The sequence below is a fragment of the Schistocerca cancellata genome, chromosome 7 (assembly GCF_023864275.1).
Source record: "Schistocerca cancellata isolate TAMUIC-IGC-003103 chromosome 7, iqSchCanc2.1, whole genome shotgun sequence".
In the NCBI taxonomy this organism is placed as follows: domain Eukaryota; kingdom Metazoa; phylum Arthropoda; class Insecta; order Orthoptera; family Acrididae; genus Schistocerca; species Schistocerca cancellata.
Genome location: NC_064632.1, coordinates 330907519 through 330932672, shown reverse-complemented (window position 1 = coordinate 330932672; position 25154 = coordinate 330907519). Strand labels below are relative to the sequence as shown.

At 41.1% G+C, this 25154-nt stretch overlaps 1 protein-coding gene across 3 annotated transcripts in view; it reads right to left on the bottom strand.

The window, feature by feature from the left end:
- The window catches only part of LOC126092163 (sodium-coupled monocarboxylate transporter 1-like), a 212968-nt gene that overhangs the window by 6000 nt on the left and 181814 nt on the right, over positions 1 to 25154 (bottom strand). For all 3 annotated transcript variants that reach the window (XM_049907634.1, XM_049907636.1, XM_049907637.1), the window contains 2 exons: positions 21527 to 21711; positions 16794 to 16992 (listed from right to left, as the gene is read on the bottom strand). In XM_049907634.1, the coding sequence (XP_049763591.1) occupies positions 16794 to 16992; positions 21527 to 21711 (384 nt within the window). The remainder of the gene's footprint in view (positions 1 to 16793; positions 16993 to 21526; positions 21712 to 25154) is intronic.

The window sequence follows — 25154 nt, the reverse complement described above, 5'->3', positions numbered from 1 at the left end:
CATTGAAGTTAGCCAATCAGGTCGCTGTGCACTCAAATTCGAGCAGCCTGCTAGATACATTACCGCCAAATGTGTTCTTCGTTTGCCGGCCGTAGTGGCCGTGCGGGTCTAGGCGCTACAGTCTGGAACCGTGCGACCGCTACGGTCGCACGTTCGAATCCTGCCTCGGGCATGGATGTGTGTGATGTCCTTAGGTTAGATAGGTTTAATTAGTTCTAAGTTCTAGGCGACTGATGACCTCAGAAGTTAAGTCGCATAGTGCTCAGAGCCATTTGAACCATTTTTGTTCTTCGTTTGCTTTCCTAAAACCGAATAATTATAGCTTCTGCGCACCTAGCTTCATTTTATGACTACAGGTAATGGCACATTTTAACTGGTGATGAGCATTTGGACAAACAGCAACTTACGGAACCACAGATGTCTGTGCATTACTACATTTTAGTGCGAGCAAGTACTTGAATTTGAGCCCGAAGCCACCTGATTGGATAACGTCGATGATAATTAAATTGGAAACCGCGCAAGGTATCTAATTTTTTCTTAACAATTATTTCTTAGCACAACCTACCCTACAACACCCTTACATACTTTTCGCACCATTTCAGACCAACCTATATATCATAGGTGCTTCTGGTACCCAAGAGATCCACACCACAAATTTCGAAGGAAAATAAATATGGAAAAATATGTATGTATTTCAATAATTAAATATGAAAACATAGGACACACCTGATGACTTTCGTTGCTTTAGTTCATAGTAACTAAAATTACGGTTGATGTCTCACAGTTGTAGCAGAGATTTTTAATGCTAAATAAGACTTACCCTACCTTCTAGCAAACTATTAAGTAGGCGATGTGAGAGCTCGTTTGTAATATATTTCACATTTCATTTTGTTGACATTACGCTGCTTAGACTTATTTTAGTGAAATGCTTGATGTGTTTCGCACATGTCACTGGTGACATCACTAAATATCTGAGACAGCAGCTATTGAAGTGCGAAATCATCACTGACGTAAACGTCTCCGGTTACTAAAAGCGGTAGTGTAAATAGTAGCCTATTGTCAAGTTGAGTTGGTTGTTGGTACCAAAAGCTGTGATTTTAAATTTCTTTGTCAACTGTAATAAGAAGCTAGCGAAAAGCTTCGGTCGACGTATGTGCAGAAGACAGCTGTAGCTGCAATTCAGTGTTATGTGAACTAACTCTACGCATTTCACATTACGTACAAATTCAGACACATAAATTCTACTTTCGTATCCTATTTTGCTTACTTCGTTAAAAAGAACCCGAAATATTCCTTTCTGCATTGTGCATCTAACATACAAGGTATTAACTAATACGTGGGAAACCTCTGGGGAATGGATAGAGGACTTAAAAAGAAGCAAAAAAAAAAAAAAATCAGCTGTGCATATGGTAAATTCTTTTTACTTTCATAGTTACAGAATCTTTTGTTGTTGTTACATTTTAGGTACGTTTCTGCCATTTTGTTTTCAAATTTCCAAGTGTATTCTACAGATCTTCTTTCTTTTCAAATATTTTTTCTGATGGCTAAACGAAAAGCTCAATAAGTCGACCAATAGCTTTATCTAAACGCCGCAGCATGGACTGATTGTGTTTCTGGCTCCCATATTCCAGGTATCTGCTGTATCTGCTGCGATGCTTCTCGAATAAGTTGACGAATAATGGCAACATTCGCAATAGGTCTTGAATATATTATGTGCTTTTAAATGCTCCCAAAAATAAAAGTTCAGTGCATTGAGAACAGGAGAGCGAGCAGGCCTAGATGTTTCCGCCACACAGTAGAAACTATTAGTTTAAGTTTCGCTCGAGAGATAAAAATGAAAAAATCCAAAGTAATGGTTATTAATCCCCAAATTCAACTTACAGGATGCTTAAAGGATGTGGTGGTAGTGAATGATTGTGTATGTCTAGGGTCTCCGATCAATGACCCAAGAAAGTGTGATGAAGAAGTAAAATGAAGAATCGCATTTGGTCGATCTACAACGGTTTAACTCGCTAATGTCTGGTAAAGCCGGGCAATATCGAAAACAACGAAGATGTACATGGTGGAGTCGTTGGAGTTTCCTGTGTTCTTGTACGGCTATGAGAACTGGACCGTGGAAGGTAGTAGCATCCATTTATTTGGGAAACGATTATTTAAAATTGTTTTTGCTTGCAGAGAAAAATGATGTAGTGCCCCATTGTGCATGAGCCACATGTTCTGACGTAAGTGTAGTGGGAGGTCTTCCAGCAGAACATTTAAATGTTCCATTAAAAATTCACTGTATAATGCTCCAGTCAGTGTTCTCTGGTAAATGAGAGGTCCAATTGAGCAGCCTCCAATTATGCAGGGTGCCATACATTAATGCTAAACTCAACATTATTAATGTGTTTTCGTAGTTGCAAAAGAATTCTCACCTGCATATGCATGAGTGATTTGCCTACAGGCCTCGTAAATTTTGCATCATCAGTGGATACCACAGTAGTCAGAAAATTGTGATCTTGAGTATACATGACCCGTAAACAAGTACAAAAAGCTTTTCTAGCTATCGGTTACAGTTCGAAGTGGTACTCATCTCTGAAAACAGTTCACTACTAATGAGATTCCAGACCGAAGAGGTGTCTGGGGACCCCCAGGACAGCGGTTGGGGTACCAGACTGACTGTCACCCGCTATACGGCTCGACAACCAGCAGTGTTGGTCTGGGGCGCCATTTCCTTCATAGCCGGACCCTATGGTTGTCATCTATATCTACATCTACACTTATACTCCGCAAGCCACCCAACGGTGTGTGGCGGAGGGCACTTTACGTGCCACTGTCATTACCTCCCTTTTCTGTTCCAATCGCGTATGGTTCGCGGGAAGAACGACTGTCTGAAAGCCTCCGCGCGCGCTCGAATCTCTCTAATTTTACATTCGTGATCTCCTCGGGAGGTATAAGTAGGGGGAATCAATATATTCGATACCTCATCCAGAAACGCACCCTCTCGAAACCTGGCGAGCAAGCTACACCGCGATGCAGAGCGCCTCTCTTGCAGAGTCTGCCACTTGAGTTTGCTAAACATCTCCGTAACGCTATCACGGTTACCAAATAACCCTGTGACGAAACGCGCCGCTCTTCTTTGGATCTTCTCTGTCTCCTCCGTCAACTCGATATGGTACGAATCCCACACTGATGAGCAATACTCAAGTATAGGTCGAACGAGTGTTTTGTAAGCCACCTCCTTTGTTGATAGACTACATTTTCTAAGGACTCTCCCAATCAATCGCAACGTTGCACCCGCCTTACCAACAATTAATTTTATATGATCATTCCACTTCAAATCGTTCCGCACGCATACTCCCAGATATTTTACAGAAGTAACTGCTACCAGTGTTTGTTCCGCTATCATATAATCATACAATAAAGGATCCTTCTTTCTATGTATTCGCAATACATTATATTTGTCTATGTTAAGGGTCAGTTGCCACTCCCTGCACCAAGTGCCTATCCGCTGCAGATCTTCCTGCATTTCGCTACAATTTTCTAATGCTGCAACTTCTCTGTATACTACAGCATCATCCGCGAAAAGCCGCATGGAACTTCCGACAATATCTACTAGGTCATTTATATATATTGTGAAAAGCAATGGTCCCATAACACTCCCCTGTGGCACGCCAGAGGTTACTTTAACGTCTTTAGACGTCTCTCCATTGATAACAACATGCTGTGTTCTGTTGGCTAAAAACTCTTCAATCCAGCCACACAGCTGGTCTGATATTCCGTAGGTTCTTACTTCGTTTATCAGGCGACAGTGCGGAACTGTATCGAACGCCTTCCGGAAGTGAAGGAAATAGCATCTACCTGGGAGCCTGTATCTAATATTTTCTGGGTCTCATGAACAAATAAAGTGAGTTGGGTCTCACACGATCGCTGTTTCCGGAATCCATGTTGATTCCTACAGAGTAGATTCTGGGTTTCCAAAAACGACATGACACTCGAGCAAAAAACATGTTCTAAAATTCTACAACAGATCGACGTCAGAGATATAGGTCTATAGTTTTGCGCATCTGCTCGACGACACTTCTTGAAGACTGGGACTACCTGTGCTCTTTTCCAATCATTTGGAATCTTCCGTTCCTCTAGAGACTTGCGGTACACGGCTGTTAGAAGGGGGGCAAGTTCTTTCGCGTACTCTGTGTAGAATCAAATTGGTATCCCGTCAGGTCCAGTGGACTTTCCTCTGTTGAGTTATTGCAGTTGCTTTTCTATTCCTTGGACACTTATTTCGATGTCAGTCATTTTTTCGTTTGTGCGAGGATTTAGAGAAGGAACTGCAGTGCGGTCTTCCTCTGTGAGACAGCTTTGGAAAAAGGTGTTTAGTATTTCAGCTTTACGCGTGTCATCCTCTGTTTCAATGCCATCATCATCCCGGAGTGTCTGGATATACTGTTTCGAGCCACTTACTGATTTAACGTAAGACCAGAACTTCCTAGGATTTTCTGTCAAGTCGGTACATAGAATTTTACTTTCTAATTCACTGAAAGCTTCATGCATAGCCCTCCTTACGCTAACTTTGACATCGATTAGCTTCTGTTTGTCTGAGAGGTTTTGGCTGCGTTTAAACTTGGAGTGCAGCTCTCTTTGCTTTCGCAGTAGTTTCCTAACTTGGTTGTTGAACCACGGTGGGTTTTTCCCGTCCCTCACAGTTTTACTCGGCACGTACCTGTCTAAAACGCATTTTACGATTGCCTTGAACTTTTTCCATAAACACTCAACATTGTCAGTGTCGGAACAGAAATTTTCGTTTTGATCTGTTAGGTAGTCTGAAATCTGCCCCCTATTACTCTTGCTAAACAGATAAACTTTCCTCCCTTTTTTTATATTCCTATTTACTTCCATATTCAGGGATGCTGCAACGGCCTTATGATCACTGATTTCCTGTTCTGCACATACAGAGTCGAAAAGTTCGGGTCTGTTTGTTATCAGTAGGTCCAAGATGTTATCTCCACGAATCGGTTCTCTGTTTAATTGTTCGAGGTAATTTTCGGATAGTGCACTCAGTATAATGTCACTCGATGCTCTGTCCCTACCACCCGTGCTAAACATCTGAGTGTCCCAGTCTATATCTGGTAAATTGAAATCTCCACCTACGACTATAACATGCTGAGAAATATTATGTGAAATGTATTCCAAATTTTCTCTCAGTTGTTCTGCCACTAATGCTGCTGAGTCGGGAGGTCGGTAAAAGGAGCCAATTATTAACCTAGCTCGGTTGTTGAGTGTAACCTCCACCCATAATAATTCACAGGAACTATCCACTTCTACTTCACTACAGGATAAACTAATATTAACAGCGACAAACACGCCACCACCGGTTGCATGCAATCTATCCTTTCTAAACACCGTCTGTGCCTTTGTAAAAATTTCGGCAGAATTTATCTCTGGCTTCAGCCAGCTTTCTGTACCTATAACGATTTCAGCTTCGGTGCTTTCTATCAGCGCTTGAAGTTCCGGTACTTACCAATGCAGCTTCGACAGTTTACAATTACAATACCGACTGCTGCTTGGTCCCCGCGTGTCCTGACTTTGCCCCGCACTCTGAGGCTGTTGCCCTTTCTGTACTTGCCCGAGGCCATCTAACCTAAAAAACCGCCCAGTCCACGCCACACAACCCCTGCTACCCGTGTAGCCGATTGCTGCGTGTAGTGGACTCCTGACCTATCCAGCGGAATCCGAAACCCCACCACCCCATGGCGCAAGTCGAGGAATCTGCAGCCCACAAGGTCGCAGAACCGTCTCAGCCTCCGATTCAGACCCTCCACTCGGCTCTGTACCAAAGGTCCGCAGTCAGTCCTGTCGACGATGCTGCAGATGGTGAGCTCTGCTTTCATCCCGCTAGCGAGACTGGCAGTCTTCACCAAATCAGGTAGCCGCCGGAAGCCAGAGACGATTTCCTCCGATCCATAGCGACACACATCATTGGTGACGACATGAGCGACCACCTGCCGATGGGTGTACCCTTTATGGCATCCGGAAGGACCCCTTCCACATCTGGAATGACTCCCCCCGGTATGCACATGGAGTTCACATTGGTTTTCTTCCCCTCTCTTGCTGCCATTTCCCTAAGGGGCCCCATTACGCGCCTGACGTTGGAGCTCTCAACTACCAGTAAGCCCACCGTCTGCGACTGCCCGGATCTCGCAGACTGAGGGGCAACCTCTGGAACAGGACAAGCAGCCGTGTCCGGCCGAAGATCAGTATCAGCCGGAGACAAAGCCTGAAACCGGTTCGTCAGACAAACTGGAGAGGCCTTCCGTGCAGGCCTCCGGAATGTCTTTCGCCCCCTGCCACACCTCGAGACGACCTCCCACTCTACCACAGGTGAGGGATCAGCCTCAATGTGGGCAGTATCCCGGGCAGCCACAGTCGTAGTCCGATCGGGGGATGCGTGGGACGAGCTGGTCGTCCCCGACAAACCCCCATCCGGACCCCCACAGTGATGCCCATTGGCAACAGCCTCAAGCTGTGTGACCAAAGCCAACACTGCCTGAAGCTGGGAGCGAAGGGATGCCAACTCAGCTGCATCCGGACACAGCAGTTGCAGTCCCTATCCATGCTAAAAACTGTTGTGCAAAGAATGTCTGAACTAATCTACAGAGAGCACAAACAATTCGACACAAAATTTAAACGGTTATTAAAATACAAGATTGCCTAGTAAATGCAGTAATGCTGCTACTTCCGCACTGCTGACACACTGCCCGGCGGCGGAAGGAGACTACGTGATTTTACGCTATTCAGGTACTAAAACGCGATGCTACAACTCTCAAATACTATAATGCGCCCGAAATTTATGAATTAAACAATGCATGTACCAAAAACACGCAAAGAAATTAAGAATTAAACTATGTAACAAATAAGTGAGCTAAGAGTATACGACTTAATGCTGGCAGCTGCTTATCCAACGGCGGCAGGGAGCACACATCCGCGGCACCCTCACAGCACAGCAGTACGCCGTTAGTATTCTACGCCACGTTTTGTTGACCTTCCATGCAATCTATCGTCGATTTATATTTCGGCAAGATAATGCTCGCCCGCACACGGCGAGAGTGTTTATTACTGGTCTTTGAGCTTGCGAAATGCTTTCTTGTTCAGTCCCATCTCTCAATAGTTCTGAACGTTTGGAGGATTATGGGAAGGGCCTTGAACCACCAAGGGATTTTGAGGATCTAATGGCGCCCTTCAAGAGGACATCCAACAGCTCTATCAAACAATGCCAATCTGAATAACTGCTTGCATAAGAGCCAATTGTAAACCAACATCTCATTAACTTGCTCAATTTGTGAAGCTCTTTCTCTTGAATAAATCACCCAATCATTTGAATCTTCCTGGCAGATTAAAACTGTGTGCCGGACCGAGACTCGAACTTAATTGTACTGTGAAGTTAAATGACTAAAAATATATTTGATTGACAACAGGAACTCAACCAATGTTCATATCATTTAAGAAAATGAATCCGAGCATCTGCTAGACCAGTACATTAAGTTGCATTCCAGACTCTTATATGGACATGGATTATGAAAATTTTTTATTTATATTCTACTACTGCTACCTCTCTCTGCATTGTGTCACTATTTCTGTGTACCACGTGTTTTGAAACCATGGCCAGATGCCCAAATTTAAACGTACTTCAAAATTAATGAATCAACTTTGGGTTGTAAGAGGGTGGTGATGGTTAGAATATGGGTCTCGTTCAGGATTTTCTGAAAGTAAAATGTGAATACTGTGTTTGACTATTTTTTTTGTTGAAGACTAAAAGTGCATATATTGTGAAAATACTAAGTATGTAATTTATATGACCAATGAACCAAGTATGAACCACAGCTGTAAAACAGCAACAATAATAGTAGGAGTTCACAATCAAGAAGAAAAAGAGATTAAAAATAAAAAGTAAGGTGAACAGTTAAGAATGTCGACTTCCAACCACAAAATTAAGTACTGGAAATATTTTTTTTGTTTTCTTTCTCTTAGTCAAGTGTTTTATTGTGTAATCATTAACAATGACAGTTACTGAACAGGAATCTACAACAGTGAGGGATAACACAGATATGGCAGACTTAAGTAGTGTCATAAAAGGACAGGAAAGCTTTATTGATGAAGCAGTGAAACAAGAAAAAGACCCTTATGAATTATGTAGACTATTAAAACAAAAAGATGATAATATTGACATAAGTACCACATTGATATTTTTGGTAAAAATGAATGCAGATAAGAAAGCCCAGCTCGATCAAATTCATCATAAACTTAAAGATAATAAAGATCAATTTGCAAAACTGCAAAAGAAAATCGAAATTGTCAGCTCAAAAAATTTAAACAATAAAGTAAGGACCAATTCACAGAAATTGGTCATTACAAAGGAGCATTTTTTAATTGTATTGTTAAAAATACAGCTCGACTAAATGATATCAATCAAAAAATTGGTAGGTTAGATGGTCCAGGAGAGTCTGATGTGTAGAAGATAAATCGAGCTTAAATGTAACACTGAAGTTAAGAATATCAAAGATGAAGTACCTGAAGATATGGAAAAAGAAAACTCCTTTCAAAAATTGTATTTGGAAATAAGTATTGTTGACAAAAATGTAAATAGTCGAATTTTGACTTTGGTAACTAATGTTCGTATTAAACTGGCACTTGTTGAAAGTAGTTTTGTCAAACAGGTGAAGAGAATAGAGAATACAGTCACAGACTATGTAATTATAAGTAAGAACAAAACCAGCACCCTAGAAAGAAGTGGTTCTCGTTCTGCACAAAAAAGGTGAAAAATTGTCCAGTGATGTGGTTAATAGAAATCTTGTTAACAATACTGGTACCATGTTTTGCAACATTTCAGTGAAAAACTTTTCAGGTGAAGGTAGTTTACATCTTGTAGATATTCTGCAGCATTGCAGAGATAATTTTGTGTCTAATATGGTTCATATTATGAAAATTAAGTTCATTAAGAAATTTCTAGAAAGTGAAGCATTAAGTTGCACTATTCAGTGTTCGAATGATGATACAACCTACACATATTTTGAAAAGGATTTATATTTAGGTTTTGATCAGAGACTGAACAAACTAGTATAAAAAGTGAATTTCTCAATGGACCAAATTACAGAGATGGGAATTTTAGGAAGAAACAATTTTGCAAAAATCAGCATACAAAATTATCTCATTTGAGCAAATCTTTTGATGCATTAAAAAGGAAGTTACCAGCTGAGGTGCAGCGGGACCTAGTCTATGGGCCAAACATGATAGACTGGTATTTGAAATATGTGGGTAAATTTGAAAAAAAAACAGGGAAAAACAACCATAACAAGCACACAAATTTCGAAAGGGGCAGTGTTCAAAATTGGCACAGTAATAGTCACAACAGGAGGGAACATAGTAACCACAATGTTAACAATTACCAGCAGAAGGAACATAATAGAGCAGATGGCAATAATTTTCATCCTGGAGAGCAACATGGTAGTAGTTGGAACAGAAATTGGAATAGAAACAATAACAACAACGCAATGAAACAGGATGGGGTATTAATTCAGAAAACAGAAAACTAACATTGGCCCCACTGCCAGGCTGCAAGTTAGGGACTTATGTAACAAATAACAAATGGACCATAAATGGCATTAATACTGACACACAAGAAAAATGCTCTAGTGAAGTGGTCAGTAGCTATTTTAAGGATGTCTTGGTAACATTATATCTCTTGAGAAAGAACGATGTTAACCAGGTAAGGCTAAACATGTAAGTAAGGTAGGCGATCACAGAGAAACTGGGAAAGTGGATACAGAAGAAATTAATTTATAAGAATTCTATCATGTGGTAGTGACTTGTTATTTGTGAAATGTTGAAGTAACTGATTTTTGTGATACTTTTGGAATTCAGAACCTAGTGGAAGAATAAGGTAAGAAAAAAATTGAATACTGCATTAATTGACAAATTAAGTGAAACTGGATATTTAAACAGTAATGAAGTAGAGAATGATGTTGGTAATACATGCTGTGATATTGATGATTTTTGTGGTAATATTGATGACAGTAAATATAATGAACTGAAAGTAAGTGATGGTGAGTATAGTAATGAAGAAGAATAGTATTTTGTTTGTTTTAAAGAAGAATTGGAGGTAAACTGTTAGTGAGGAAATGTGTAGTAGTGTCAATGATGCTGTATAGGTACCCAAGGACTCTGATGAAAATAACACAGATAATGAAACTCTTGATTTAATAAATGATAAGGAGTCATATATAGATGATTATACTAATTCAGTTACCAGTTATGACAGAGAAAGTAGGCTCCTTAATAATATGAATGAAAATGAATCTTTCTTATATAATGTATGGTTAAATAATGATGCTATTGAGAAAGATGAAAGATTTAGAAAGATGATTAAAAATCTGTGTTCAACTTTATTTCTGACTAGTGGCATACAATTAAATATTTTATTGTAAGACAACTAAAAGATAAGTGCTGTTCTATATGAAACAAGTATGTCTACTCGAATTGATGAAATTTTCAGTGACAGTGATAATGTCTGTATTAATTTAATGGAAGTGTGCCAAGGTAGTCAAAATGGTAAGTGATTTGGAGGCTTTAGTTTTGAAGGGATAGAAGATGACATGTGATGTGAGGATGTTAAGACTCATTAAAGTATTGTTTGTTGTCCATTCCTTAAAGTTAGGATCATGGGAAGGTAGCCAAACATCAGCAGTGTCTGGATCCTTAAATAAAAATTAAAACATAATAAGTTCTATGTATAAGTACCTTTAATTGAAGTATAGATTAAAGGTGCAACTGAGAAACATAGTAAAGAGGTTAAAGATAGGGTTTAATAACTTTCACAATCGAGGAAGTACCTCTTACACATGGATGCTTAATAATTCAAGTTCTCAGTGAGGATCTTACTCTCGACATGTCAAGGATAGCTGGTGTGAATGCAGATTATTGTATTGATTATCAATGTACCTGATGGAGATTTTATGTGTACTAATTTTATGAAGTCAACTGTATCTTATGAAAATGAATCGTATACAACTGTTAAAAGACAGTGGATTTGTAGATAAAGATATGCCAGAATTAGACACAGATGAAGGAGAATTTAAAGGACTCGTAGACACTAAGCTTTCAGATGAAAAAGGGTTAACTGGTAACCAGAAACATGCATTAGAACCTTTGGTGTGGGAGTATAGTGATGCGTTTCGTCATATTCCAGGCAGAGTGAGAGGATATCAGAGTACTTTACAACTAAAACCACCTCAGTTATTTTTCATAAAGCCATATTGCGTACCCATAGCTAAGAGAGTTCCAGTTGACAAAGAGTTGCTTAACACATCACTGAGACAAGTGTTACCCCATATAATAACCCATTAGTCATTGTTTCAAAAGGGGTTGAAGGCGTTAGATGGGTACTGGTTTCTAGTTATCTCAACCAGTATTGTTCTGAGGACCAGATCACTCTGAAAACAATGATGAACTTTTAGACAAATTTAAAAATATTCGGATTATGTCTAGTTTGGATTTAACTTCTGGATTTCATCAGGTACTTTTAGATCCTGAATCTCTTAAGAATACTGGCTTTCTTTACAATGGTAGACGTTACCAATCTGTGTAGTACCTATTGATTGGAACTCATGTGTAGCTGAATTTATAAGAGCATTAGATTCTGTACTTGGTCCAGATCGGGTAGGGAAACTTATTGTTTATGTAGATGACGTTTTGGTAACTGGACAAAGTTTGGAAGGTTATTTTGAATTACTGAAGCAGGTATATGAAAAACTTAGGCAAGGAAGAATGACTTTTAGACTTGAAAAATGTGAATTTGATGAACCTGAATTAAAACTCAGAACATTCAGATATAATTAAAGCAACTTCAGATTTCCCAGCACCATGTATCAGAAAACAATTGAAACCATTTTATGGTTTCTGTGGATTTTATCGAAAATTTGTGAGTGGAAAAAGTTTAAATGCATCCTGTTTAAGCAATTTACTTAAAAAGAACATTTCTTGGGTTTGGACCCAAAAATGTTAGGAGGCATTTGGAAACTTTAAGAAAGAACTGAATCATGAAAATTTGTTACACAAACCAGCTTCCAGCCTACCATTTTGTTTACACACAGATAGCAGGGACTAAAGTTTGGGAGCAGAACTATTTCAGGAAAAAAGTTAATGAGGACTCATACGTTGCACAATTGGTTTTACAAGTGTAATGCTGTTATAACATTAGAAATCTTACACAGTTACAGAAAAATAATTATAGCTGTTTACTGCACATTTACTAAATTCAGAACCTATTTGTTGGCACATAAAATATTTGTATATTGAGACCACAATGCATTAAGCTAGCTACAGGAATGTACACTTTATCAGAATAGACTTGCCAGATGAGGAATGTATTTGTAACAATATGATTATGAAATTTAATATTCTAAATGTTCAGAAAATGTTGTTGCAGCTGATTTGTCAAGGATGCCACTGGATGGGAGTAATGAAAATTTTGATCAAAATTAGGAAAAAAGAGTTAAAAATAAGATATATGAAGGGTATACATACTGAAAAAAATTATTAGGGAAATGTGTAACAAAATTACAAGGAAACAAAACAATGATTCAAACTGGAAGTTTGTAATGAATTGTTTAGGCAAAAGGCGTTGTGAAAAATTGGACAGATATTACAAAGTATATGAAGAAATACTTTTCAGGAGAACAGATGGGGATTCTGATAACTAGAAGTTACGCTAGCCAGAAGGGGTAGCTGGGAACTAGACTATGTATATACTTGAAAGTTATGGAAACTGTGCTATTCAAAAATTTATACAAGAGCTACAAGAAAGTATTTATTTCTGTAATATGGCTAAAATGTTAGGAAAGAACTGTCTACTTGTGACAAGTGTCGAAGATTGAAGGTATGTAACAGAACTTCTCAAGGTGAAATGCAAAATATAGTACTGGAGAAACCTATGTATTTAGTTGCTGAGAATATTTATGCAAGTTTACCAGAATGTAAAAACGGTTATTGTTACATTTTTGCTATGGTTGATGTTGTCTCCAATTATATCCTGTCAAAAAAGCTAAAAATATGGAGATTATTGCTGCAATTGAAAAAGAATGCTTAAAAATGTAGTAGGACCTAAAGTCATTCTGTCAGACAGTGGATCAATTTGTATCAAAGTATTGGAAGTCATTCATAAAAAAATCTGAAATCAAACACATTTTAATTTCAGTTTATAATCCTTCATCCAATCCAGCAGAGAACGTATGTGTGAAATTAGTCTGTATGTTGCAATACTGTAGTCACATCCATCCTGCATTGAATTAACACATCAGTGAGAGATGGGTGGAAGTGGTGGACAGTGAGGAGTGGGAGGAGGAGATTGAAAGACAGAGATGGAAAGACAGAGGTGGACACAAACAGGGGGAGGAGGAGACAGACAGAGAGAGGTGGGCGGAGGTGGTGTACAATGACAAGGGGGAGGAGGGGGTGGATAGAGAGGGGGCAGGAGGAGAGGGACAGAGACGGGGGGGGGGGAAGAGAGGGATTAATAGAAGATTGAAATAAACATATAGCTGTGCAGCACTGGGCACTCAGCTACTATAAACATAAGAAGGCTTGATTTTTCACTTCACAAAACAACAACATTCGAAAAGAAAAATACCTGTAGAACCAAGCTGAAAATCTGACAAGAGAAAGACAGAAATTAAGTACACGTGTAACAGCAAAAAGTCAGTACCTAAGAAAGTACGATGGTGAGTCAAATGAAAATCTTAAATATTTTTTAAATATTATTTATTGTGCAGTAGTGGTACAAAGCTGTATCACGTTTGAGCATAGTCTCCCCCGCGCTCAATGCAAGTCCTCCAGCGCTTACAAAGTTCATAAATTCCTTTAGAAAAAAATTCTTTTGGTAGTCCGTGCAAACCACTCATGCACCATGTAGCGTACCTCTTCATAAGAACGGAACTTCTTTCCTCCCATTGCGTCTTTGAGTGGTCCAAACATATGGAAATCACTTGGAGCAAGGTCTGGTGAGAATGGTGGATGAGGAAGACACTCAAAATGCAGGTCTGTGTTACAACTGTTGTAAGGGCAGTGTGGCGCCTTGCATTGTCATGTTGCAAAAGGACACCTGCTCACAGCAATCCACGTCGCTTTGATTTGATTGCAGGCTGCAGATGATTTTTTAGGAGATCCGTGTATGATGCACTGGTGACAGTGGTCCTTCTAGACATGTAATGCTCCAAAATGACGCCTTTTTCGCCCCAAAAGAGAGTCAGCACAACCTTCCCTGCTGATGGTTCTGTTCGAAACTTCTTTGGTTTTGGTGATGAGGAATGGCGCCATTCCTTGCTCGCTTTCTTCGTTTCCGGTTGGTGGAAGTGAACCCAGGTTTCGTCCCCAGTAACTATTCTTGCAAGGAAGCCATCACCTTCTCGTTCAAAGCGCCGAAGAAGTTCTTCACAAGCATAACACATCGTTCTCTCATTTCAGGAGTCGGCTGCCGTGACACCCATCTTGCAGACACTTTGTGAAACTGGAGCACATCACGCACAATGTGGTGTGCTGACCCATGACTAATCTGTAAACATGCTGCAATGTCATTCAGTGTCACTCGTCGGGTTTCCTTCACTATTGCTTCAACTGCAGCAATGTTCTGTGTAGTCACAACTCATTGTGCCTGACCTGGACGAGAAGCATCTTTTACTGAAGTCATTTGCGAACTTCCTACTCCATTCGTAGACATGCTGCTGTGACAAACATGCATCACCGTATTGAACCTTCATTCGTCGATGAATTTTGTGGTGCAACCGCCAGACACCACACTTGCTAGGCGGTAGCTTATAAATCGGCCGCGGTCCGCTAGTATACGTCGGACCCGCGTGTCGCCACTATCAGTGATTGCAGACCGAGCGCCGCCGCACAGAAGGTCTAGTCTAGACTCCCTAGCACTCGCCCCAGTTGTACAGCCGACTTTGCTAGCGATGGTTCACTGACTACTTACGCTCTCATTTGCCGAGACGACAGTTTAGCATAGCCTTCAGCTACGTCATTTGCTACGACCTAGCAAGGCGCCATATTCAGTTACTATATGTCTTCTGAACAGATAATATTGTGAATCATGTACCGTCAAGAGCGACGTTCATCATTTATGAATTAAAGTTAAGTATCAAACTAATTACGTCCGCTTTCTGAATTATAATTCCTTGTCATGTGCCAGACCTCACGTCAGTATAGTCCTTCCCTCCTCACGCCAGCCCGCGTGAGCTAAAACGCGTGCATTTCGGCCTCTACTAGTAACACGGTGTTGGCTCTTCTGAAACACAACAAATTTCAATAGGTTTCACACCTTCACTACGCAAAAACAGAATAACAGAACGCTGTTATTCCATGGTGCAAGTCGCAAGTGGGACGGCCATCTTTATACTGATACTGCGATGGCATGTGTGCATCTGCACTATGCTGCCACCTACAGGCCATTCTGCACGCTGTTTGTAGCACTCTTACCAACTTACAGGATAACGGCGCGAAATTTCGATTTGTTGTTACAAATTTAAGGTTTTCATTTGACTCACCCTCGTACAAAAAATTTACCTCTCGTATATATAGGAACGATTTCGATGCTTTTTAAGTATCTCTCCGTTCCACAGAGGTTTACTACATATTAGTTAATACCCTGATGTTGTTGTATCATATGTGCTGATTATTAGTGTAAGTAGACTGTTTAGGTTTTTATGTTCGTAACGTCACGTAGCGCTCTGTATGAAAATCACTGGCTGTGCTGTGTGCAGTCTATGACTGGTTAGCATTGTTGTAATATTCGCTATTGTAGTGTTGGGCAGTTGGATGCTAACAGCGCGTAGCGTTGCGCAGTTGGAGGTGAGCCGCCAGCAGTGGTGGATGTGGGGAAATGGTCGATGTGGGGAGTGAGATGGCCGAGTTTTGAGAGCGGATGATCTGGACGTGTGTCCATCACAGACAGTAAATTTGTAAGACTGGATGTCATGAATTGATATATATATATATATATATATATATATATATATATATATATATATATATATTTATTTATTATGACTTTTAACACTATTAAGGTAAATACATGGTTTGTTCTTTATCAAAATCTCTCATTTGTTAACTGTGCCTGTCAGTAGTTAGTGCCTTCAGTAGTTAGAATCGTTTATTTAGCTGGCAGTAGTGGCGCTCGCTGTATTGCATTAGTTTGAGTAACGAAGATTTTTGTTAGGTAAGTGATTCATGAAAGGTTTAGGTTATTGTTAGTCAGGGCCATTCTTTTGTAGGGATTATTAAAAGTCAGATTGCGTTGAGCTAAAAATATTGTGTGTCATTTTAATGTTGATCAGAATAAGTAAAGAGAGTAATGTCTGAGTACGTTCAGTTTTGCTCAGCTGTTTGAAAATCAAATAACGTAAGAGGTTTAATCAGCACAGTCATTCATAAATTTTTCTAAGGGGACGTTTCATTAGCACCAAAAGGACAATAACACAGCGTTCATAGGCTATGCTCGTTCTTTCGGTTCTCTTCCATTCTTTTGAGTGTAAACGCTTGTTCACAGATGGAAGTGAATGGCAGTGAAAGCTGGCGAATTGTCTATGGAGGTTCTTTCGCATGTGTTTGCTTCCATTGGCTCCAGTATGCACCAGGCTTAAAGTGCTCTCCACGGTTATGCAGAGAATGGAAAGCCGCACTGCTACTTGATAGCAGCACACAAAATCTTTAGTAGGATCCGGAACGTAGTAAATGGCGAGGTTAGAGGGGCGTTCTGCGCTCACCTTGTAGTCGCGGTGCGGTGGCCCTGCTGGCAGCCAGCGACGCACCAGCGGGCTGAGGAGGCGCGGCTGTGGCCAGTGGGCGCGGCTGCTGCCCCAGCCCCCGGTGGCGCCGCTCACCGCCAGAGACACGGCGAGCGCCAGCAGCCAGCCCAGCGCCGTGTACCACACGTGCGACACAGCGAACACCGGCCACACCCAGCTGTGGGCACGAGGCACCAGACTCCGTGACTGTGCGGCCAAGCAGCAGGATCAGTGACTGACAACAGGGCGTGAGGGTGTCACGTGGCTGGCAACATCAGATGTGGAACCGGGAGGAGGTCGGGGGTGTCGCAGTCAGGACCCTGCCTCTTCCCCCCAACCGCAAGCAATCGACGTTACTAATTGGCTGATACAATCACTTGGTCACCAGACTCCAGATACAAGTTGCATATCTAACAGCTTTCAGAGGCAACGAAAATTTGATTTTTAGTACTTAATATAATTATTATGTATAATTTTACTTTAGATTAGATTAGATTTACTTTCATTCCAATTGATCCGTAGTGAGGAGGTCCTCCTTGATGTAGAACATGTCAGAAAAACAACAACACATGACAAATATTTACAACTCAAACAAATAAGCTAATGTACCGTTCCACAGGTCCCAACTGGAATGATCGTCCTTTTTTAATGAACACTATATGAAAGGATCATTTTACAAATATTAATGCACTGAATTAAAAAAAATAGTTTATTTATTTATTTATAATGTAATAAACTTGTAATACAACTACTATAATATTTACAATGAAAACAATACTGCACTAAAATGGTGCAGAAGTTAGATTGTACTTACACAAACACACACACACACACACACACACTCGCTTATTTACAATGAACACGTTACTGCACTGAAATAGTGCAGAAGTTACATTGTACTTATATATATATATATATATATATATATATATATATATATATATATATATATATATATATATCAACTGGTTCTACTGACAAATTGATAATGGAGTAGAAGGAGTTGGCCACCAATAAATCCTTTAGGCTTCTCTTAAACTGAATTTCATTGGCTGCTGGCAATTTATTGAAAATGTGTGTTCCTGAATAATGCACACCTCTTTGTACAAGACTAAGTGACCTTAAATCTTTGTGACGATTATTCTTATTTCTGGTATTGATTCCATGAACTGAGCTGTTGGTTTGAGAAAGTGATATATTTTTAGTGAAAAATTTCATTAAAGAATAAATGTATTGGGAAGCAGTAGCTGGTAGCCAATATGATTATTGTACTTAAAGTCTGTAACATTTCACCCGATTGATATTAACAAGTTTGAAGTTTAAGCCATTTTACGATTTCACCTGATTGTATAAACGAGTATGAAGTTTAAGCTGTTGTAACTTGTCAAAAATCGGGTTAATATGCCACCTGGAGTACACACACATGTATTCGACACCTCAAAACAAACACCTCCAAACCCTTTAAATAATTATTCTGTAATAATGTTGTTACGATGTATATTCCTTATACTTTGTGATTATGTTTTCTCTTCTGCTATACGAACCTTGCACCCAGCAGATTCCAAACGCCATATTTGTTTACAAATATGACAATATACACGTGATGTGTTACGACAGCGAAAGGAACCTGTGACCACTTGAGGTACTCTATTTTACTTATTTCATGTTTACCGTTAGATATCAGTTTAATTTTTTGCCAGAAGAAACACAAAACCATGTTCTGAAATAATGTATTGTTTCTCCACTAGACAGTGCCATAAGTTCCGCCAAAAAATCGTAACACAACACACACACAAATGTCATACTAACTAATATAAATCAACTCGATGATGGGGGTTTAAATCTTTGAAACGTGTCGTGGAAATAAATAAAACGGTGACTGGTAACAGTAAACTTGTTGTTTCATTCAATGTCAATAACAGTCACGGTAAAGCCTAACCTAATCAGGCAATGACGCTAGGGATGTAACACTACCACAGGCTACTGTAGACTGCCATAAGAATGTGTAGACTACGGTAGCTTTACTAATAGCTTAGGTCAGATAAGGTCATACACGTTACCTGTACGTTATGTGTGTTGCATATCTGTCAGGCATTATCTCATAACGATCGCTTTCTTTATATATGCGATCAGTGTCTTACTAGATATCCCTAAAAGCCAGAAACAGTGACCATCTAGAACCTGAGTGCGGATACATAAAGGGCCAGATAACCAAAGGAACATTCTCGTTCTACATAGTTATCTTCCTGCTTGTTACTTAAATGTAACTAGTATTTGTAGCAAAATAGAACTGTAAATGTTTAATTCAGAGTTTATTCGAAATCTGTTAGTTTTTAACGTGAAACAGAGGATGCTATATTAAAAATAAATAAAACAACACACACATACTATATAGGACTTGAAAATGCTGTTCCCTCAGCAAAAATGTAAAATAAAAAGACACCATGAAACAAAAATATACAAACACTGCTTCAATACTTCGTCAAAATTATGTAAAACATGTTTCTGTTGTTTATAAATAACAGGAACTCTATGATCAGTGTCAAGAGTTTCCTGTTATTATTGATAAATGTGAAAGGTATATATATATATATATATATATATATATATATATATATATATATATATATATATATGTGTGTGTGTGTGTGTGTGTGTGTATGTGTGCATGTAAACTCTGCACTTTTGATGCAAGTACAGAGTTTACATGCTCACACACATACACACACACACACACACACACACACACACACATATTGCCTCATTGACTGATTTTCATTACTTATAAAATTCAGTTTCTTTTCTGCAAGGATAGAAAATACACAATGAATTGACACTAAATGATGTACGATTGTAATTACGTGCAAACAAACAAAAAAAGAAAGGGAAGTCGTCGGCTCCCAGTTTCTCCCTTACATATACATTTATGTTTCCTCTATCAATGCTATCATTACTACCGGTAATCATACCATTTACTACGTTATTTGTGTAGAGTGCCAAAACCACCGAACTGAAATTTTGGTAGAGCTCAACTCTAACTGACACAATTTATTTGGAAAGGCGCAATTTCAGATTTGTTGATTTGGCTGCCTATCCGCAGGTGCAAAATACACTACTGGCCATTAAATTTGCTACACCAAGAAGAAATGCAGAAGATAAACGGGTCTTCATTGGACAAATATATTATACTAGAACTGACACGTAATTACATTTTCACGCAATTTGGGTGCATAGATCCTGAGAAATCAGTACCCAGAACAACCACCTCTGGCCGTAATAGCGGCGTTGATACGCCTGGGGATTGAGTCAAACAGAGCTTGGATGGCGTGTAAGGTACAGCTACCCATGCACCTTGAACACGATACCACAGTTCATCAAGAGTAGTGACTGGAGTATTGTGACGAGCCAGTTGCTCGGCCACCATTGACCAGACGTTTCCAATTGGTGCGGTATCTGGAGAATGTGCTGGCCATTTTCTGTATCCAGAAAGGCCCGTACAGGACCTGCAACATGCGGTCGTGCATTATCCTGCTGAAATGTAGGGTTTCGCAGGGATCGAATGAAGGGTAGAGCCACGGGTCGTAACACATCTGAAATGTAACGTCCACTGTTCAAAGTGCCGTCAATGCGAACAAGAGGTGAACGAGACGTGTAACCAATGGCACCCATACCATCACGCAGGGTGGTACGCCAGTATGGCGATGACGAATACACGCTTCCAATGTGCGTTCACCGCGATGTCGCCAAACAAGGCTGCGACCATCATGACGCTGTAAACAGAACCTCGATTCATCCGAAAAAATGACATTTTGCCATTCGTGCACCCAGGTTCGTCGTTGAATACACCATCGCTCCTGCCTGTGATGCAGCGTCAAGGGTAACCGCAGCCATGGTCTCCTTGCTGATAGTCCATGCTGCTGCAAACGTCGTCGAACTGTTCGTGCAGATGGTTGGTGTCTTGCAAACGTCCCGATCTGTTGACTCAGGGATCGAGACGTGGCTGCACGATCCGTTACAGCCATGCGGATAAGATGCCTGTCATCTCGACTGCTAGTGATACGAGGCTGTTGAGATCCAGCACGGCGTTCCGTATTACCCTCCTGAACCCACCGATTCCATATTCATCTAACAGTCATCTGATCTCGCCCAACGCGAGCAGCAAGGTCGCAATACGATAAACCGCAATCGCGATAGGCTACAATCCGACTTTTATCAAAGTCGGAAACGTGATGGTACGCATTTCTCCTCCTTACACGAGGCATCACAACAACATTTCACCAGGCAACGCCGGTCAACTGCTATTTGTGTATGAGAAAGCGGTTGGAAACTTTCCTCATGTCAGCACGTTGTAAGTGTCGCCACCGGCTCAACCTTGTGTGAATGCTCTGAAAAGCTAATCATTTGCATATCACAGCATCTTCTTCCTGTCGGTTAAATTTCGCGTCTGTAGCACGTTATCTTCGTGGTGTAGCAATTTTAATGACCAGTAGTGTAATTCGACTCGAGAACACGGAGCAGAGAGTTAACAAACGCGAAGACAGCACAATCTAGAGGCGCGGTCTAACCATTAACCGGCCTTCCTTTGCCAGTGAGAAATTGATACGTAGCAACAACATGCACGAAATTCCCTGTGGCTCTATGAGACGCACGTTCCAATGGTAGGGAAGTGATTAAGAGTCTCTAAACGCAGTGGTTAGGAGACATGTTCTCACCTGCTGCGGTAATCCGCAGGCACGGCGACGGAGCCGTTGTTGACCCGGTCGAACTCGTAGAGGCAGCCCTCGGTGGAGAAGGGTTTGGTGGCGAAGCGGATGTCCCCGCTTGCCTGGTACGCCTGGGCGCCCAGGATCAGCCACGACATGAGTCCGGCACCACCCAACCCTCCCGCCAGCGCCCCCTGTGACAGACGATGCCCTTTCACTCATCGCGCACACATTCTGTCATCTTACTTCGACTCACATTCCGTTCAATAAACTAGTAAATAAATGGTGAGACAACGAGCAGTTTACAACTTATTGTTAATTGTGATCCACCAACTAGTACGAACGCAACGTATTACACTCGAGCGTTCTCGCTTCCCGCGCCTGGGTTCCCGGGTTCGATTCCCGGCGGGGTCAGGGATTTTCTCTGCCTCGTGATGGCTGTGTGTTGTGTGATGTCCTTAGGTTAGTTAGGTTTAAGTAGTTCTAAGTTCTAGGGGACTGATGACCATAGATGTTAAGTCCCACAGTGCTCAGAGCCATTTTTTATTACATTCGAGGGCATTTGAAATGCACACTTACCAAGAGGCACCTAACACAGCCTTTGCCCTGAGGACCACAATGAAGCGTAATGGCATAGACTCAAAGAGAAACCCAAAATATTGGCATCCATCCAGATCTATAACAGCTCATTGCGCGCCCACAACGACGATGCGTCCCTGTCTTATATACATCGCAGCAAGGGCACAGATCCAATACTTAAAGGATCGAGTCTACTCTTAAGCTGTCGGTACATGGGAGGAGGCACTAACGTTGACGTGCACGCAGACGGGATGTCCAACGTCACGAGACACAACGCCGCCGGCACACGGGACGAGCTTGCTAACGTGATTTGGCACTGCCAGCGCTCTCTTGGCGAGCTGTCAGCTCTCAAACAATACAGTTTGTTCACGGAAATGGACGCCCGCAAAATTCCTACGTTAGCTCTATAAAAACGCACGTCTCCTCCCTTGTCCATATGCTAGTCGTGTTGTTCTGTGTGTAGTATACACAAATAAAAGCTTCAGTAATCGTGAACATGTAACAAGACGAAAACGAAAGATACATGTCCTGATCACTGGGGACTTCAGCTTATAAAAATTCACCAAATCTAACAAACTGACTGCTGAGAGAGAACGCACTAATATTTACAAGTGGTTCAAATGGCTCTAAGCACTATGGGACTTAACAAAAGGCCGGCCGGAGCGGCCGAGCGGTTCTAGGCGCTACAGTCTGGAACCACGCGTCCGCTATGGTCGCAGGTTCGAATCCTGCCTCGGGCATGGATGTGTGTGATGTCCTTAGGTTAGTTAGGTCTAAGTAGTTGTACGTTCTAGGGGACTGATGACCTCCGAAGTTAAGTCCAATAGTGCTCAGAGCCATTTGAACTCAACAAAAATTCAAATGGCTCTGAGCACTGTGGGACTTAACTTCTGAGGTCATCAGTCCCCTAGAAACTAGAACTACTGAAACCTAACCAACCTAAGGACGTCACACACATCCATGCCCGAGGTAGGATTCGAACCTGCGACCGTAGAACCGCGTGGTTCCGGACTTAAGCGCCTAGAACCGCTCGGCCAGCAAGGCAGGTCTATTATTTACATAATGTTAAGTATTGCACAAATGATTTCCATTAATTCAGTAAGAAATTCCAACAACCTTTTCGAAAACGTAAGATGAAAAAGAAAAAATTAGATGTAATATAACCTGAACCTATACCGATCTAATCTCTGCACTACAATATAGGCTCTGTCAGAAGAGACTCTGGAGTTTACTTATAGTCTTCTATAGGCTTTAACCGACGTTTTGTTATCAACTTACATTTATTTATAAGAATCATAAGAAACCATAAGAAGAACGACTCATTTTTCATAAACCTTTAATCGGCCGTTGCCTTAAAACTGCTTACTCTGGTAACACGCGAGTTATAACGTGATAATAACTAAATACGATAGTTTTTTAATCACATTTCCCGTAGTCTCGTTACAAGTCGTACCAATAGCGATTCGTTCTCGAGACATTTAGTGCGCTGGTGCTTAGAAACAGGGGATGTTAACGTGTGACACAGAAGCCACCGAATATGAGCTCCAACTGAACAAGACAAGTACAATATGGCGTCTTGCTTTCTGCGGGCATCAAGTTTTCTGCTTGTTACGTAGGGAGCGTTCTCGTTTCCTGCTTGTTCTACTTTGCATGACATGTCGCCGAAATATCGCAGAACTTACTTCGTGTTTCACGTGACGAAATGGCTTCTCCACTTGAACTGGAAGGCAGTGACGTCACAAAACTCGCAGAGCGTCACGTCAGCGTTAGCTAACTCGTCTCATGTGCCGACGGCCTTTCCCTCAGCGCAGCTACATCACCGACGGGGATGCCCCATTGTTCTAGAACGGTGCCTGGAGATGGTCTGTTGCGAAGGAGAGAGTCACTCAAACCGCTGCAAGGCAGATCCCTGGTGCTTGCGATTCCCGCGATCGCGTATAAAAGTGAAGTGTTTTTAGGAAAGATTGTACAAAGTCGCGCCAGACCCATCAAGCAAGTAGACGCATATGTGTGAGAACAAAGTGAGAATTTTGAATCCCAGGATTAACTTCGTATCGTGTATCATGTATCGTGGCGATCGCACAGTAAAAAATCGGCAATGGTAAACTCATACAAGCTCGCGACAGGTGAGTGACAGTAATTGTAATGTCAGTGCACTCGGAACAAGTAGGGACGTGACACTTGAATTTAAAGCGTAATAAATTAACTGTGCCATATGAAAATGTTCACATATTATAACCTCTTCATTACTATTGGAATATTTTGTAAAGGAATGAGTTATAGAACACTGTGGCACAAGGGACAGGGTATGTGTCGTAGTCTCGCGGTGAGGACCTTATTATCGGTGCATGTATCTTGGAAGTAAGTGCGTCATCGAACATTGGTTGCTTATGACTGTCCCATGCTCAATTTTCCCAACAGCCAGATTACAGCAAGTAATAATCAACTAAAATTAATAAATAGAATGGGTGGCGGATTACACTGTCTGTTCAAAAAGTTCTGGGACTGACTTTTTACTTGGCGTATAAGGGACGTCAGAGCCAAATCACTTGCACAACTCTAAATAACAGCCACGCGGGATTAGCCGAGCGGTCTGAAGCGCTTCAGTCATGGACTCTACCTCTGGTCCCAGCGGAGGTTCGAGTCCTCCCTCGGGCATGGGTGTGTGTGTGTTTTCCTTAGGATAATTGATGACGTTAGGAGATTTAACACACATTTGAACATTTGTTTTGTAAGGAACAGATGTACGTTCGATTAAGCAGCATTAAGGAAGGAAGGAAGATTTGAGTTTAACGATCCGTCGAAATGGGGGTCATTAGAGAGGGAGCACAAGCTCGAAATGTTTTAGGGATGGGAAAGGAAATCGGCCGTTCCTCTTTAGAGGAACCATCCCTGCACTTGCCTGGAGCAATTTAGGGAAATGTCGGGGAACCTAAATCTGGATTCCCGGACGCAGATTTGAACCTCGCCCTCTCGCGTGGGAGAGCAGTGTACTAAGGACTGCGCCAACTCGCTCGATCGTGGAGCTCAGCTGTTTTTTGGATTACAGTTCTCCACG